The sequence below is a fragment of the Colobus angolensis genome, unplaced genomic scaffold (genome assembly GCF_000951035.1).
Source record: "Colobus angolensis palliatus isolate OR3802 unplaced genomic scaffold, Cang.pa_1.0 Scaffold65, whole genome shotgun sequence".
NCBI lineage: Eukaryota > Metazoa > Chordata > Mammalia > Primates > Cercopithecidae > Colobus > Colobus angolensis.
This window is the reverse complement of record NW_012120154.1, coordinates 3492739-3508792: the sequence shown is the minus strand read 5'-3', so window position 1 is coordinate 3508792 and position 16054 is coordinate 3492739. Positions and strand designations below refer to the sequence as shown.

Sequence of the window (16054 nt, the reverse complement as noted above, 5' to 3'; positions counted from 1 at the left end):
GAAGAGATGTAGGCTGGAGGCTCAGAACCTGTTGAATGGAAGAAAACTGGGCCCAACCAGGACTCCCAAAGTCTGCCTCAGGTGGCAGGATGGGCACTTGGCAGAGAACTAGGGAGAGACGTGAAGGTGGTGAGGGTCCTGTGGGCCTGTGAGGGTGGCAGGCCCGAGCTGCTTCATCTGCAAAATCCTGTTGAGTGCCTACTGTGTGCCAGGCACTGATGCCCAGCTCCTCACCCTGCCTGCCATCTTTTCCCAGGCGGCCCTTTTTTGCCCCATCCTGCACAGTGTGAGGGACTTCTCAGGGCTCCCTCTGAGAAGTGTAGAGTCCCAGCTTGACCCCTGGTCCCTTCTCTGCAAACACCCAGCACACACACGGGCTGGTCTGGTTCAAGGTGGAAATACAAGACTAAAGCTGCCAGGAGGCCAAGATGGGACAGGGTAGGGGTCGTCTCTCGGTAGGTCTTAGAGGCATTTTGGGTTCCTACTTCCTGGGACCCAACTCCTTCCACACTGGGCTCACCCTGTCTTGGGAGAGGGTGGGGGAGTCCTAGTCCTGGTTGTCACAAAGTCCTCTATTCCCTGACCCCATGGACCCCATGAAGGGGTGGGGACTTGCCCTGCCTCTTCCCTCCTCTGTCCACCTCTCCCTCCCTCCCCTTTTCTTTCCTGGCCATCCTCCCGTGACACGTTTTCCTCTCTCTTTCCTAGGCCTCTCCTCCAAAGGTCACAGTGCCGTACTCTTAACTGAGGGCAGCCCTGCCCTGGTGTTGAGGCCGAGGTGGGGTGTATGTGGGGTATGCAATGGAGCCGGGGCCACATTGGTGACCATGTGTGGTTCTCAGCTCCTCAGTAGCTGGGCAAGGCCCCAAGCCCACCCCAAGGGGTCCTGTCTGGAGTGGGCTACAAGGGGTCTGGGAGGCAAGGCCTCATGCTTGGGAAAGGCCAAAGGGGTGTGGGGGGTGGGTAATGGGACACAATGAGGTAGTCACACGAGGCAGAGGCATGTTGGGGGTGGGGGGAGCGGACACTGGAACACACACACACACACACACACACACATGCTCACACACACAAGCAGCCAGACAATCGGGCCAGTGTGTCTGGGGCCTCGGAGCCCAGTGAATTAGGAGTTTGATAAGGGTTTTCTCTTTCTCTCGCTTGCTGGCCTTGGACAATCTCCCCCCAGTTTTCCTCGACGCCACCCCCGGCGCTGCCAACCCTCCTCCCCCCGCCTCCCTTCTCTTCCCTGTGCCCAGACTCTTGTTCGGGGCCTTGAAACAGTGAGCTGTCTTTGTTCGAAATACAGGTGAACGGCAATCATGTGATTAACACACACACACATAAAAAGCTTTTTAACAGCGCCCGCCCGGCCTCAGAACCGCCCGGAGAGGAGCCGCCCTGGATGGACAGAGGGACGAGGGACGAGCATCTACCCAGTCGTGTCCCGGCTGCCCCGCAGTCGCCTCCAACACCCGCTGCTGCCCGCCCGCTGCCTGCCTGCCTGGCATCTCTCTCTCCCGGTGGGTCCCCACTCATCCTTCCATCCCTCAGTTCCTCCTCTTTGAGGAAAGGGCCTCCCCACTCTCTGCCATGTCTGTGACTGGCCTGAGACCCCCTGGGGCAGGAGGGGTGGTTGTTGGAGGGAAAGAGCCCAGAGTTAAGAGGTGGAATGTGGGGTCCCACAGCTGCCCCCTCTCTAACTCCCTTCTTCCTCCTTTGCCCTCCTTGGCCCAGCTGGGCCAGGATGGGGGTGGGGGTAGCAGTGGGCACGCTCTGTCTGCAGGAAGCTACGTTAGACAGAAGGGGCCACTCCCTCTCTGTCTCCCTTGTCCCCGCACAGACACTGCCTTCCTCTCAGGGCTGTGCTGGGCTTTCTGCTGAGCAGTGTTGGGTGAGGCAGGTGGGCCTGCAGGGGGGTGGGAAGGGCTGTCAGATGACCAGTGCCGTGTGTGTGGTTGGGGCCCCTGCTGCGAACACATCCCTGCCCACCATGCTGGCAACTGGGATCCCCTCCATCCCATCCCAGACCCTGGGAACCCAGTGTTCTCCAGCAGGGGAGGGTGAAGGACCCACACTCATTCCTGAAGAGCAGGGAGCTTGGAGAGGGGAGGGATCCTGGCTGAAGACACCTGGGCCTCTGCCCCAGCAGGACAACAGGAAGGCCAGTGTCACCTTCTGCTCCTTTCCCTGCTGGGGGTGGCAGGGGTCCCTTTACCCCTCATTCTTGACCCTTCCCCAGGAATGCTTTGACCCCCTTACCCCACCCCCCATCACTTCTCTGTCCTGAAGTGAGGGTTTGTCACCGTCCATGGCAAGGTGTGGTGCCTGGTGGGCTCTGTAACCTGCCCTCTCTATTCCGCAGCAGAGAGGGGCCTGTGGTCTAAGTGTAATGGTGGAAATCCAGGCTTCCTTCCATGGCCCAAGGAGGCCTTTCCAGAGCAACAGAGTTTTCCTGGGACTTGGCCTGGCTTTTGTTAAGGCAGGTCCTAGATTTACTCAGAAGATGGGCCCCGGAGAGGAGGAGAGGAAAGAAATATCTGTCAGTCAAACATGAAGCCCACTGATGACACTGCCTGGCAGAGCTGCCTCTGGTCAGCAGTGACCCTTCACCCCCCAGCTCCCAAGTCCTCTTCCTGAGGGAGCTGGCCCTGCTTTATGGAAGGCTCCACCTGTGTTCCGCACCCTGGGTCCGTGGTCCCTCACCTGTCACATGGGGCGATGGTCACCCTCCCTCTCTGCCTGCCCTGCAGGATACACTGAGATGAAGGTCAGGAAATCTACTGGCTGCAGAGCCAGGGGCCATGTAGGAGTGAGGGACGGTCTGGTCAAGTTGAGGCTCTGTTCCCGCCTCAGTTTCCCCACACAGGCATGAGACTGTCTTCCTGACTCTTAGAGGACAGGGCTGAGATGGGATGAAGGAACACAGGGGAAGCATTTAGCACCTCTGAGTGCTGTGTGGATGCGACCTGGAGGGTCCTGGCAATCCACTCTTTAATTCTGTCTGGCCTGTGCATCCTCCTACCTCCAGTTGCCCTGTGGGGGCCTTTCACAGGGCCTGGCTTGTGGATGTGGGGTTTGGCGTAGGGCAGTGTTTCTCAAATGGAAAGGTGCACTGGGATTCTTCAGGTTGGGGTGGGGCCTGAGGTTCTTCATTTCTAATCAGTTGCCTAGGACTGGCTCTAATTCTTGTTGAATTTAGAATCACTTGTGGAATTAAGAAAAACATACTGGGCCAGGCATGGTGACTCATTCCTGTAATCCCAGCACTTTGGGAGGCCGAGGCGGGCAGATGACCTGAGGTCAGGAGTTCGAGACCAGCCTGGCCAACATGGTGAAACCCCATGTCTACTAAAAATACAAAAATTAACTGGGCATGGTGGCATGCACCTGTAATCCCAGCTACATGGGAGCCTGAGGCAGGAGAATCACTTGAACTCAAGAGGCGGAGGTTGCAGTGAGCCGAGATGGCGCCACTGCACTGCAGCTTGGGTGACAAGTAAGACTCTGTCTCAAACAAACAAACAACAACAACAAAAACATACTGGAGCACAGATCCCACCCCAGACAGGTTGATTCTGAATTTCTGAGGCTGAGGTGCAGGCATGAAGTTCCCGGGGAAGTCTTCACGGAGTCTCTGGATGCTGAACCAAAATCACCAGGGATGGAGGAGCGGGCTTGGGTACTGGACCCGCCAGCCAGGCAGGTTATACTGGGGTATCCAGAGGGCTTCAGGGTGTGGCAGGGGAGGAACTATGCACTGGGAAGGTGGAGGGCCGATGGGCACAGGTTAGTGGTCAAGGGCAGCGTAGTGACAGACAGAAGCCGCCCTGTGGGTCTTCAGCCGAGTCTGGGTGCACTGGGGTGGCTGTGGGAGTTCCCCTGAGCATTTTCTAGGCCACCTCCACCTTTGGATAAGGCTGTGTCATCCTCAGTCTGGGATGCAGTGGAAAGTGACTCGAAGTCAAGAAATCCTGCCACTAATACCCAAGGGGCCTTAGGCAAATCATGCTATTAACCTCTCAGGACTCGGCTTTTGCATATGTACAATGCTGATAATCTTATGCAGCTGTGATATCCCCAAGTGATGAGAGAATTGAATAAGAATACACACACACACACACACACACACACACACCCCTACCTAGCATAGTGACTGTGACTGCTCAATAAATGTGGGTCAGAGGAAATCATTTAGCTATTAGGCCAGCACTGGGAGGTGTGGAGGATGCTCACCTCAGGTCAAGTGCACAAGTATTTACCGAGCAGCCACTGCGGCCTCACCGTCAGGAGTTTATAATTTGCCTTTTGAATCCTAATGTCAGACCAGGTGGCACTCCTGCTTGGGATGACAAGCTCCTCTGTCATGGGTGGGCCTCCTGTGCCATGCCCCTTAACAGCGAAGGTGACACTCTAGGGCCTCCCCAGGTGCCAGCTCAGCTCTGAGGGCTCCTGTCATCGGACTTCATCCTCCCAACAACCCTATGAGTAGATGCTATTATTCTCATTTTAGGAAGGAAACTGAGGCACAAAGTGATTCAGCGACAGCCCTGAGCTTGCCCAGCAAATGATGGTAGGATGTGGACTGGGACCTGTGGTTGGTCCCAGCCCAACCTCTGACCACTCTGCTCTACTGCCCCTAGGCCGAAAGTGCAGCTGCAGGTGTCCCTGCTCCTGCCTCCTTTCCTTGCCTGGGCCTTTGGGCCTGCGCTGCCTTCCCCTGGAGCGCTGTTTTCCCGCTGCCTCCTGGCGATCTAGGCACTGCTGCAGCCCCACTGAGAGGTCCACTTCTGGGGCACACCTTGGGCACCTTGGTTGGAATTCTTTTCTCTATGACTTTCCCTCAGAGGAGGAGACACCTTCAGATGTGCTTTGCCTCCTTACTGCACGGCCTAGAGGACGGGCCAGTCTCCACTTCAAATGGGGAGCCCCTGAGGCCATGCTCAGCCTCGGCTCACCTTCCCTGAGCTGAGTTGCTGTCAGAGTTCCAAGGAGGAAAAGATCAGGGAGACTGGAGTGGGCAGGAGTGGCCTCCTGGAGGCAAAGGGCCTGAACTCTAGGGGAGGAGGATGGCATTCCATGGCCTGTCCCAACAGGGGCTCTCGCCCCTCCCTGTTTCTGGTGCAAGCTGAGGGTCTCAGACCCACGCCAGGAAGGCAGCTCTTGGGGTTGGAATCTTCCTTCACTCCCAACTCTACCCTTTCTGGAAACCAGGAAGCTGGAGCCAGGGCCCCACACTGCCTCTGGCAGCCCGGCCTCTGCCCTCTTCTGAGAAGCCTTCAGAGAAATTCACTGCCCATTCCTGCCATCTGTACGCAGCTGCTGGAAAGCCCTTCCTGGCGTCTACCCTGAGCCTTTCCAGCTGCTGGGAACTTCTGTGAATGTATCCTCTGTGCAGGGCACTGGGCCTGGAGGTGAGAGACCAGACCTTGGCTTTGAGGAGTTGAGGGTTTGATGGGAGAGACCTACACAGAAACCTGGAACCTGGCCCAGCCAAACAGGCAGCTGGAGCTCGGCCTCTGGACCCCAAGGGCTGGGGTCAAGACCCAATGGCTGTAGAGGCCCTGTGTTGCCTTGGCAGCCTTCTTCCCTCTCTGGGCCTCAGTTTCCCCATCTATAAAGCGAGTGGCAGGCTAGCTGATCTCTGAGAATGTTTCCATATTTGATAATCCATGAATTGTGTTTCAAAAACAAGAGGCCTATGCCTGATCCAGTGTTTGCAAGGTGATGCCTCAGACCCTTGGTGTTCCCCAGGACACTGATAGGCATCTCTTGAAAGACATTTGGGAAACACTGCTTTCTGCTTCCTCTTTTTAGAAATGCAAGGGTGGAAAGTGGTGGTTCACACCTGTAATCCCAGTACTTTGGGAGGCCAAGGTAGTAGGATTGCTTGAGCCCAGGAGCTCAAGACCAGCCTGGACAGCATAGTGAGACCCCAGTCTCCATTATTATTATTATTATTATTATTATTATTATTAACATTATTTGAGACTGAGACTGACTCTGTTGGCCAGGCTGGAGTGCAGTGGCGTGATCTCGGCTCACTGCCACATCCACCTCCCGTGCTAAAGTGATTCTCCTCCCTTAGCCTCCCAAGTAGTTGGGACTACTGGCGCACACCACCACACCCAGCTAATTTTTTGTCTTTCTATTAGACGGGGTTTCACCATGTTGGCCAGGCTAGTCTTGAACTCCTGACCTCAAGTGATTTGCCTGCCTTGGCCTCCCAAAGTGCTGGGATTACAGATGTGAGCCACCGTGCCTGGCCACCATTATTTTTTTAAAAAAATTTACAAAGTGTTTAAGTAAAGAGATGCATTGCCTCTAAGCATGCTAAAGTTCTAAATTCTGCAGTTAAAAACTGCTCTTTGTTTAAAATATTTAATATGAATCTTCGGTTTATTATTCTATCATTTTTTACCACCTATTAACATCTTGAAAAGTTTTTGATGGAAACCAGTTTCACCCTGTTCTGGAGAGGACATAGTTGCCTAAGGTGGACGTGGAGGCACCATGGCCTCTGAGTGACATGTGCATGTTCCTTACTTTGGGGTCACCCTGCCTTGGTTTCTAACTCTGCTCAGACCTGTTTGACATGTACCAGGTGACTACTCAGTGTCAAGCCAGGGAAGCAGCTGAATAGAATATGGCACTGACCCCCAGTTCCCTGTGTTCCCATGCCTTCAGAGATCTCATTGTCCTGAATTGTCCCTGCTGGGGTGTGGACTTGAGGGCTGGGTCTTTCCTGCCTCCTCCGTGGTAACTGCTACATAGGAGTGATGTCAGCGGATGAAGAGCTTGCATGGAAGAGAATGTGTGCAGGCAGCCTGCGGGGAAGGAATGAGCACACGCTCCTGAGTCAGACGCTCCAGGTTTAAAAAAACATTGTTAGAGATGGGGTCTCAAATTCTTGGGCTCAAGTGATCCTTCCTCCTCAGCCTCCTGAATAGCTGGGACTACAGGTGTGTGCCGCCGTGCCTGGCTCTAGCCCCAGGTTTGAATCCTGACACCTCCATTTGTAAGCTGTGTGTCCTTGGCAAATGAATGAAGGTCTCTGAGTCTCAGCTTCCTTCCAGGTTGTGGTGAGGATTAAAGCAGATAATGTATGTAAACACTTAAGACAGGGTCTGGCGCATGACGGAACCCAGTAAATGGTGGCTATTGTTACCAGCAGCTTGGGGATCTGCCGCCAGGGTGGCTGTTGGTTGACCTTGGGTTTTAGAGTAGTCATTGCTTCTTTTTTTTTTTTTTTTTTTTTTTGAGACAGTCTCACTCTTTCACTATGTTGCCTAGACTTGAGTGCAGTGGTGTGATCTCAGCTCACTACAACCTTTGCCTCCCAGGTTCAAGCAATTCTGCAGCCTCAGCCTCCCAAGTAGCTGGGATTACAAGTGCACCCCACCACACTTTGCTAATTTTTATATTTTTAGTAGAGACAGACGGGGTTTCACCATGTTGCCCAAGCTGGTCTCAAACTCGTGACTTCAGGTGATCCACCTGCCTCGGCCTCCCAAAATGCTGGGATTACAGGCATGAGCCACCATGCCCGGCTCCCCAGCTAATTTTTATACTAGTTATTGCTTCTTATCCCGTCAAAATGCTGCCCTCAGATGTTCCCCATCTGCTCCCAGTCACCACGGAGGCTGCAGAGCCAGGGCTGACGGCCATTCATCGAACCAAAGCAGAAGGGGAAGCAAGTGACCAAGCTCACATGACTGTTTAGTCATGGAATTGGACATGTCTGCTGTGACGTTTTATCCCCAGGGTTCCTGGGGACCTACCCTAGGCAAGCTCCTGCTGTCTGTGGGGTAAAGACGGGTGAGTGTGCCCCTTGTCTTTAGGGAGCTTGTTCATTCATACATGTCTAGACACTAGACAACATGGTGCAGACATGCATGAGGATTAAGAGAGTGGTGAAGGTGGAGGGAAGGAAGAGAGGGGGCAGAGGGGACCGATGGGTCCATTGGTGTCCCTGGAGCGGAAAAGAGCTGTCTTTAAATATGGTCTGAGCAGGGTGGGCTGCACATGGCTGATGAGACCTTTGTCCTTTCACCACTGGCAGGCAGCTGGCAGCTTGGGGGAAGGGGCTTGTCAAAGTTGCCCAGCTTAGGAAGTGACAACCGAACTGAATCTTCTCATTCCAGATTCCTTGTCATTTTCCTCTGTGATCCAGGCCATTGCCCCAGACCAGGGCTGGGCAGGAAGGGAGCTCAGCCCGCCCATCTTCCTGCTCTCCCCCAGTTCACTGCTGTCCCTTAAAGGTAAAAATGGGGTGATCCAGTCAGAATTCAGTGTTTGTCTGACCTTGGAGGATCCTCCTCGCCGACATAAGGTTTCCTTATTCTTCGCTGATGTCACTTGTTAATGAAAATGGGAACCGAGTGATGATGAGCTGAGCTTGGGAGCCAGAGACCAGAGTTCAAGGCTGGCCCTTGCCCCACCTACCAGCGAGATTGGCATAAGTTAAGTAACCTTCCCATGCCTCAATCTCCTGTCTGTAAAATGAGAATCACGATACCTGCAGTGTCACAGGATGAAAAGAAGTAAGGAATGGCAAGTGCTCAGCCTAGCACCTTTGACAAAAACAAGACCTAGTAGTTGCCTCTTTCAGTCGTTTCAACTGCTAGTTAATGCCCCGCATTTTTCAGGTGGGATGGCTTATGTCTTGGGTATAATCAAGCCCGGGAAAACCTCTTCCCTGTCTAGGGCGCAGAGTTGAGCTTACTGAGGTCACGACAGGGACTCAGGCACAGCCCTGGGGTGTGTTCACATGTCAGGGGCTTCAGTTCACACAGGAAGTGTAATATCTGCTAGGCTGCCAGGCTGGGGGTCTCACACACACCCACCTCAGCTCACCTTCAGCTGTGTGTGCATCACTGTGCACAGGTGTTATTTTGTTTTGTGTTGTTTTTGAAATAGGCTCTCACTCTGTGGCCCAGGATGGAGTGCAGGGGTGCCATCATGGCTCACTGCAGCTTCTACTTCCTGGGCTTAAGGAAGTAGCCCACTGCACCTCAGCCTTCCAAGTAGCTGGGTCTACAGGCGCCAGCCACCGTGCCTGGCTATTTTTTTCTTTTTGAGACGGAGTCTCCCTCTGTCTCCCAGGCTGGAGTGCAGTGGCGTGATCTCAGCTCACTGCAAGCTCCACCTCCCGGGTTCACGGCATTTTCCTGCCTCAGCCTCCAGGTGCCCGCCACCACGCCCGGCTAATTTTTTGTATTTTTAGTAGAGACGGGGTTTCACCGTGGTCTCGATCGCCTAACCTCGTGATCTGCCCTCCTCGGCCTCCCAAAGTGCCGAGATTACAGGCGTGAGCCACCGCGCCTGGCCAATTTTTGTATTTTTTTGTAGAGACAGGGTTTCACCATGTTGCCCAAGCTGGTCTTATTGAACTCCTAAGCTCAAGCTGTCCTCCCACCTTGGCCTCCCAAAGTGCTGGGATTACAGGTGTGTGTTACCTGCACAGGTGTTTTATATTTGCCCCACCTCTCTACCAGGTGGCAAATTGAGAAATCAGAGAGTTTAGGGCTTAGAACCAAGAGTTGAAATCTCAGTGACTCTGCTTTGGCAGGTGCAGTGGGAGGAGCTGCTCCTGACTGCCAAGATCCCAACTCCTGCTGTGTGATCTTGGGGAAGCCAGCCACCCTCTGTGGCACATTCTCCATCAGTGCGTGGAGGGAGTTGGCCTCTGACATCTATCAGATTTGCTATCAGGAGCTTTAGGGCTCTACTGGGACAGGCCTACATTTGCTTTTGTTTCCCATGTTTTGTCCCCCAAGTGCTCGGGGTTGGACATGTGAGCACACAGCAGATGCTCAATAAGTGCTTGCTGAACCTCAGTGATCAGAGAGATAGCGATAGCTCAGTGGGCCTGTCTGCTGGGTCTGTCATTCCCTTAGCACTGCGGGGGGAGTCCTCTCACATCCCTCCCTGCAGCCTCCTCCTGGGGGATCACCTAAAGCTCATGTCTACAGAGACGCCTCTCTCGACCCTCCAGTACCAGCTGTTTTCTCTGGCAGCACCCTAGGCTTTTCCTTTAAGGCACTCATTGGAATTTATGATCACATATTTATTGGCAGATTAGTTGTTCATTGTCTATCTTCCCCACAAGGATGTCTGTTTCATGAGGGCAGCTTCGTAAGTCCTCAGTGATTAACTGGGTGTCCGAATGAATGGTGAGGACAGAATGGGGGGTAAAAAGCCAGGAGAGGCCAGGCACAGTGGCTCACACCTGTAATCCCAGCACTTGGATTGCTTGATCCCAGGAGTTGAAGACCAGCCTGGGCAACCCCATCTCTACCTTGTTATCATGGCAAAACCCCATCTCTACTAAAAATTAAAAAAAAAAAAAAAATTAGCTGGGTGTGGTGGTGTGTGCCTGTAGTCCCAGCTACTCGGGAGGCTGAGTGAGAGAATCACCTGAGCCTGGGAAGTTGAGTCTGGGAAGTGTGTCTTGATTGTGCCGCTGCACTCTATCCTGGGCAACGGGAGTGAGACCCTATCTCAAAAAGAAAAGAGCGAGGAAGACGCTGAGGGTTAGATGAGGCTGTCCAGGGCCTCTCACTGATGGAGGTGGTCATGACTCCAAGTCCAGTGCTCTTCCTTCTTCTGGAGCAGGGACACCCTGGGGGACCAGGCTGGGTTTAATGGGCAGCCAAGCCCCTGAGGACCTAGGGAAGAGGAGGAGAGCATGGGGGATCTCAGCCAGCTCCACCCCTTCCCCCAACAGGCAGGAAGGACAGGGCAGATCTGTCAGCTTCAGACACCACTGCCCCAGGGGACCCAGCCCTGAGCCCAGGGAGGCAGGGAAAGAGGGGGGGACAGGAAGCACCCGGGTCTTTCCCTCCTCCCTTTTGCCCCACCCTCCGCCCCCATCTCTGGCGAGAGAGCTCGCAGCCCCAGGCCTTGGCACTAGGGGGACAAGGGCGGGGTGATGGGGGACAGAAATCCCATTCTGGGCAAATCCCTTCCTCTCTCTCATTTGGTTTCTGGCCTCAAATTGGGGACTGCCCTGGCAGTCCCTGGAGAGCTTGGCTGGGGCCTTGAGGCAGGAGGAATGGAGTGAGAAGGAGAGGGCACTGCCCACTTATGCCCTTCCTGTGTGCCCAATCCTGTGCAGACCTAGCTGCAGTGTCACTCGACAGGAGGAAGAGCACTGGGCAGGACCTGGAAGACCTCACTGAAAGGCTGGCGTCTGTCGAGAATTGCTGTGTGACCTCGGGTGGGGCACAGCCCCTCTCTGGCCACTGTCGTTCTCCTCATCCGCCAATGTGGTCCAAACCTAGGGCCAAAGATCACAAGCCCTTTGAGGAGTTTTAAAAGACTAATTCCCAGGCCCCATTCTGAGTGGTAGATTTGGGTGGGACATCTGTATTTTTAAATCTTCGCTGCTATTATGATGCACCTGGTGGAGGCACTACTGCCATAGATGCTCTAAGGGCCCCTCCCCAGCCTCAAAACTCCCACCCCTGGGGCAGGCCATCCCACTCCTGTGCCCTGCTCTGGAAGGCAAGGGCCGCAGTGGCTGGCCGCATCCTCTGGGGTGCCAGCTGGGACACAGGTGGCAGGCCGTGGGGAGCAGGGTGCTGCCTGGGGAGGGTGTGCACTGTGGACCTGCCAGGAACAAATACAGAGGGGCCTGGGAGGGCCCTGAGCTTCCCAGCCAGAGTCTCCCCTCCATCCCCTCCTCTGAAGGCCTCTTCCCCCTGACCTTTCTCCCTTCTTTTCCACTTCGGCCTCTGTCTTGTTTCTTTCTCTGTCCATTGCTCCCTCCTTCTCCTCTTTCTGTCCCCAGCTCCTCTCTCTGGGAAGCTTTTTAATTTTGACCCCACATCCCACAGTTGGTTGCTGCTGCCTCTCGGTGTCCTGCCTGTCCTGGCCTTCCTGCCCTGGTTCCCTGTTTCTCTCCAGCCCTGTCTCTGTCTCTCCCTGTTTTTCTCTCCCTGATGCGTTCTCTCTCTCCCTCCCTCCATGAATTTCTCTGTCTCTGCCCTATGCCACCTCTCATCTTCCCTGCCTCTGTAAATGTGGGGAGGACCCTGGAAAATGACAGAGGTGGGGAGAGCTGACAAGTTAGAGAAACCAAGGCTTGTGGAAACCATGGCAGCCTGCAGTCTTCCCCACCTGGCTCCAGCCCACCTTTCCCAGGCCACCTGGCTCTGTCCCCTGCACACCCTGGGTCACCCTGCCCCTCCCTCGTGCCTGTGCCCAGCTCCGCATCTCCCTCTTCCCATTTCCAGCTTCCCTGACACTGCGCTGGGGCCCTTTCTCTGGCTGTCCTGGGGACCTCACCTCCTGTGAGCCCACAGCTCACTGTCTGTCGAGGGGGTACAGGCAGGAGGTGAGGATGCGTCCGAGCCTCCCTGGGACACGACCCTGAGTCATGAACTGCAGGATTTGTGCCGTCTTCTGGCACGAGAGCCAAGGTTGCCCAGATTGACAGAAGAGCAGGTGTTTGTGTCCCCTTCCGGTGAGAGCTTTCCAGCACCCAGAGAGCCAAGATGCCTTGCAGAATTGGGGAAGAGGCAGGGGAAAGGGTGAGAAGTGGAAGTGGAGGGGCATGTTCTCCCCCTCCCAGGGCCTCAGTTTCTCCTCACAAACTTTTCCCTCTCTCTCATTGTCTAAGTTAGCCTTTCCTTCCCGCCTCTGGTGCGACGAGGGGTGGGGTGGGGCAGGGAATGAGGGGAGGCTTGGCTTTTACTCAACAGAGCAATTTCTCCTGTGATCAAAAGAGGCCATGGCCGCCTCATCTCTCCTCAGAGACCTGCCCTGACAGGTGGTGTCCTGCCTGCAGTCCGTGTTAACCCCCTCAAGGCCAGGGCTGGGCTGAGGGTCTGAGCCTCCCACCTGCCGCTTGAAGGGACCTCCCTGGGGTCCAGAGATATCAGGCTGGCCCTGGGGAGGCTGTGGACCCTGGGCCTCGCACTTACATCTGGACAGGCCTTCTGGCCTCCAGGGCCTGGCGAGAACCTCAGGTGAAGAGTTGCTGTTAGGGTCCCTGGGCAGGTTGGGGTGGTCTTGCTGTCCCACCCTGGGGACTTTATTCCAGGGGCTCTGGGCTGGAAGGAGCCCCTATTCCTTCCAGACTCCCTCTCTGCACCCTCCCTACTGTTGGCCCTGTGGCCCTGGGTGTGGGACGTGCAGAGGACTGGCCAGGAGAAGGGTTAAGTCAGGGACTCTTGGGATGGCTTTGGCCACGGCCATTCCTCTGGGAGAAGAGAACAAGGGGCCCATTCTGTGTGTGGGAATTAATAGCAAAGAGTCATCTGGGGTGTCACTCAAGCACTGATCGACTCCCAGAGGAATGTGAGAGGGAGAGAGAGGGAGAGAAGAGGAGAGGTGTGGTGGGGGCTGAGACAGAGATGTCAAAGGCAGGGCATTAGGGTCTGGCTGGTACAGGAGCCCACCCTGGTAGGTGGGCCTGCTGCCCCAAGATGGGTCCTGCTTTTCACCACAGATGCGCCCCCACCCCTACACAGGATGAAGACCCCCTCCTGTCATTCCCTAACCCAGGGCCTCCCACTTCTGTCTTCATTCCCAGACGGCCATACCCTCCACCCCGAGGTGGGCCTGTTGGGCAGCTGGCCCTGAGTTCCTGGGCTCTCGCAGTCTGCCCCCATCTTTGCTGAGAGATCCGGGTGCTCCTTATGGGAACTGCCCTGGGGATGGTACTGTGGAGTGCCAGCCTGGGGTCCTGAGTTGTACCCTCTGTCCCAGGATCCAGGAGCCCCACTTGCCTGGCTCCAGGCCCAGTTCAGACACATTCCTACCAGGTGGCTGCAGGCACCTTTGGCTGCCTGTGTGTTGGGACGCTGGAGCTTGTCAGCTATCACAGGGGGCTCAGCCTTCCTCCTCTGCTCAGGCCCCTGTGGCAGCCTCAGCCTGGCCTGTGGGTGAGGACCAGCAGGCCTCCCGACATCTGAATGTCACAGCCTAAGAAAGGCCTTGGCGGGGCTCCAGGAGGCCTAGGAGGGCGTGGCGCCTGCCTGCTCCAGTTGTGGGGCTGAGTCAGAATCCTCCCAGGTCATTTGCCTCTGGGTGCCCTGACACCCCTTCCGCTCCCTGGGACCTCAGCCTGGCCACCAAGCTGAAATGAGCCTAGACTCTGTGGGATGCAGAGGCAGTGGGGTGCAGAGGATAAGGGCTTTGGGGCAGTCAGAGCAGGGTACCCCTCTCCCTGGCTCTGTGACCTGGGCAGAGCTCCTTTGTCTCTCTGTGCCCCGGGGTTTCCTCTTGAAAATGGGTCATATCATAACTGGCAGGTTCAGAAGTGAGAGAAGGTAACAGGTGTCAAGTGCCCGACACAATAGCCAACCACTGTGTGTTGTTATTTTTATTGTGATGATTATTGTTATTGGGGACTGGGCAGCCTCCACTGCCGTTGGGCTGGAAGGCACACCGTGCACACCATTTGACTGCCTGGATCTGCACCTGGCAGCCTGGGCCCGCTTGGCGAATCACAGGGATCCCAGCGTTGTTCCTCCTCAGCTGTGGTTTTGGCGAGGGTGAGCTTCCCGGCCCCCAGACCTCCTGTGTGCCAGCGTCATTTCCATATCTGGTGACTCATCTTGCTGGTCCTGCCGGAACATGATGCCTCCCCTGACGGCATGGTGCAGGCACAGTGTGTGCAGCCACGGGCCTCGGTTCCTCCCCTGGGAGTTGGCCACCTGCACCCCCACGGTAGACTGGCATGTTGAAACCTGAAGGGAGCTTAGCGGTTGTCCAGCTGGACCTTCTTCTTATACTGACAGGGAGCTGAGGTCTAGAAAAGACAGGGCCTTCTGGGGCACTGTGGAGTAAACAGAGCTGGCAGGCCCTTCTACATTGGACTGGGAGTCTGGACTCCTGGGTTATTGCCCAAACTTGGATGCTAGGGGCCAAGTGGGCTGGGAAAATTCCTTACTCATAGCTGGGGTGGGGAGAGGACACGTGGAGAAAGAAAGTGGAGCCTTTTGCAAACTAAAGTGCTTTCCAAATATGGGGGGTTATTAGGAGGGTGGCTTTGGGCCCCTTGAGATGGTGCTGACCCTGTGTTTGTCTGCAGTCTGTGCAGGACACTAGGGTGGTTGGTGCCACCAGTCCAGGGGCTGCTGGACACAGGCCCCCCTCGCAGAGGAATAAGCCAACACCATTGAGGAGGGGGCAGCCCAGGGCTCCCTGCCTGGCTTTGGAGGTGTAGGGTGTTTGAAATAATGTTCTTCAGCATGCTCAAAGTGAAACCAGCTTCCTTTGGAAACATACGGAGACCACAGGCACTCGACAGGGGCTGACAAGGACCCACCAACTCTGCTGTGGGCGCCGTCCCTGCCCTTGGGGCTCATAGTCTGGTGACCTCGGCATTCGTTATTTTCATTCCAGTTCTCAGCACAGCGCTTGGCACATAGTAGGAACTCAGGAAGTGTTTATGGGATGGAATGGGGTGATGACGTTGAGGCAAGATTAAGGGTATGAATGGAGATGACATCTGTGTCTTGCCTGGAAGCAGAGGGGAGGAAAAGGAGCAAGTGATGAGTGGCGGCTGGCATGGGTGCAGCGCCACTGAGAGAAGGGGTTGAGAGAGGTTAGAGAGGGAATGGAGTCAACACTCCTGAGAGCCCTTCTTTGCCCTGTGGCCTCTTACTTGCAAGCTAGTTCCCTTCTCTGAGGCTTAGTTTCCTTATCTGTAAAACAGGGATAATAGGATTTATTCATGAGTTGTTTGTTGCAAGGCTCAAGAACGGTAACACGTGGGCCCTGACAGGCTCTCAACCATGCCTCCTGGACACCCAGTGTGTTGTGAACAGAGATCTTTAGAAAGAACAGATAAACATTACAGAAGTATCTTATAGAGACACAGTTGACAGATACATAAATAGTGTGAGTTGCATCGTATTAGATTCAGAGAGACTAAAGATAGATTTTTAGGGGAATTTGTGAATTTATTCATTTTGGGGATGAGCGCTGGGATAGAGACAGTGAACCCTTGACATTGGAGGCTCCAGGATTATAGAGTTGCTTTGTGTTTTTTTTTGGATGGAGTCTCACTTTGTTGCCCAGGCTGGAGTGCTGTGGCGTAATC

The 16054-nt window shown here is 55.0% G+C and overlaps 2 protein-coding genes across 4 annotated transcripts in view; both read left to right on the top strand.

Moving 5' to 3' along the window:
• Positions 1–16054, top strand: part of POLR2F (polymerase (RNA) II (DNA directed) polypeptide F) — a 101317-nt gene that overhangs the window by 38899 nt on the left and 46364 nt on the right. Inside the window, exon 6 of one of the 3 annotated variants that reach the window (XM_011964254.1) lies at positions 257–349. The exons of the other annotated variants lie outside the window; for them this stretch is intronic. The gene's annotated coding sequence lies outside the window, so the exon portion shown is untranslated. Of the gene's footprint in view, positions 1–256; positions 350–16054 lie in introns of those variants that run through there. 3 annotated transcript variants of the gene reach the window in all.
• On the top strand, positions 1258–2661 carry LOC105527794. Its single transcript, XM_011964257.1, is given in 6 exon segments — positions 1258–1907; positions 1910–1943; positions 1945–2216; positions 2219–2245; positions 2248–2349; positions 2352–2661. Coding segments are annotated over 6 exon segments (876 nt in total). The 5' UTR covers positions 1258–1669; the 3' UTR covers positions 2555–2661.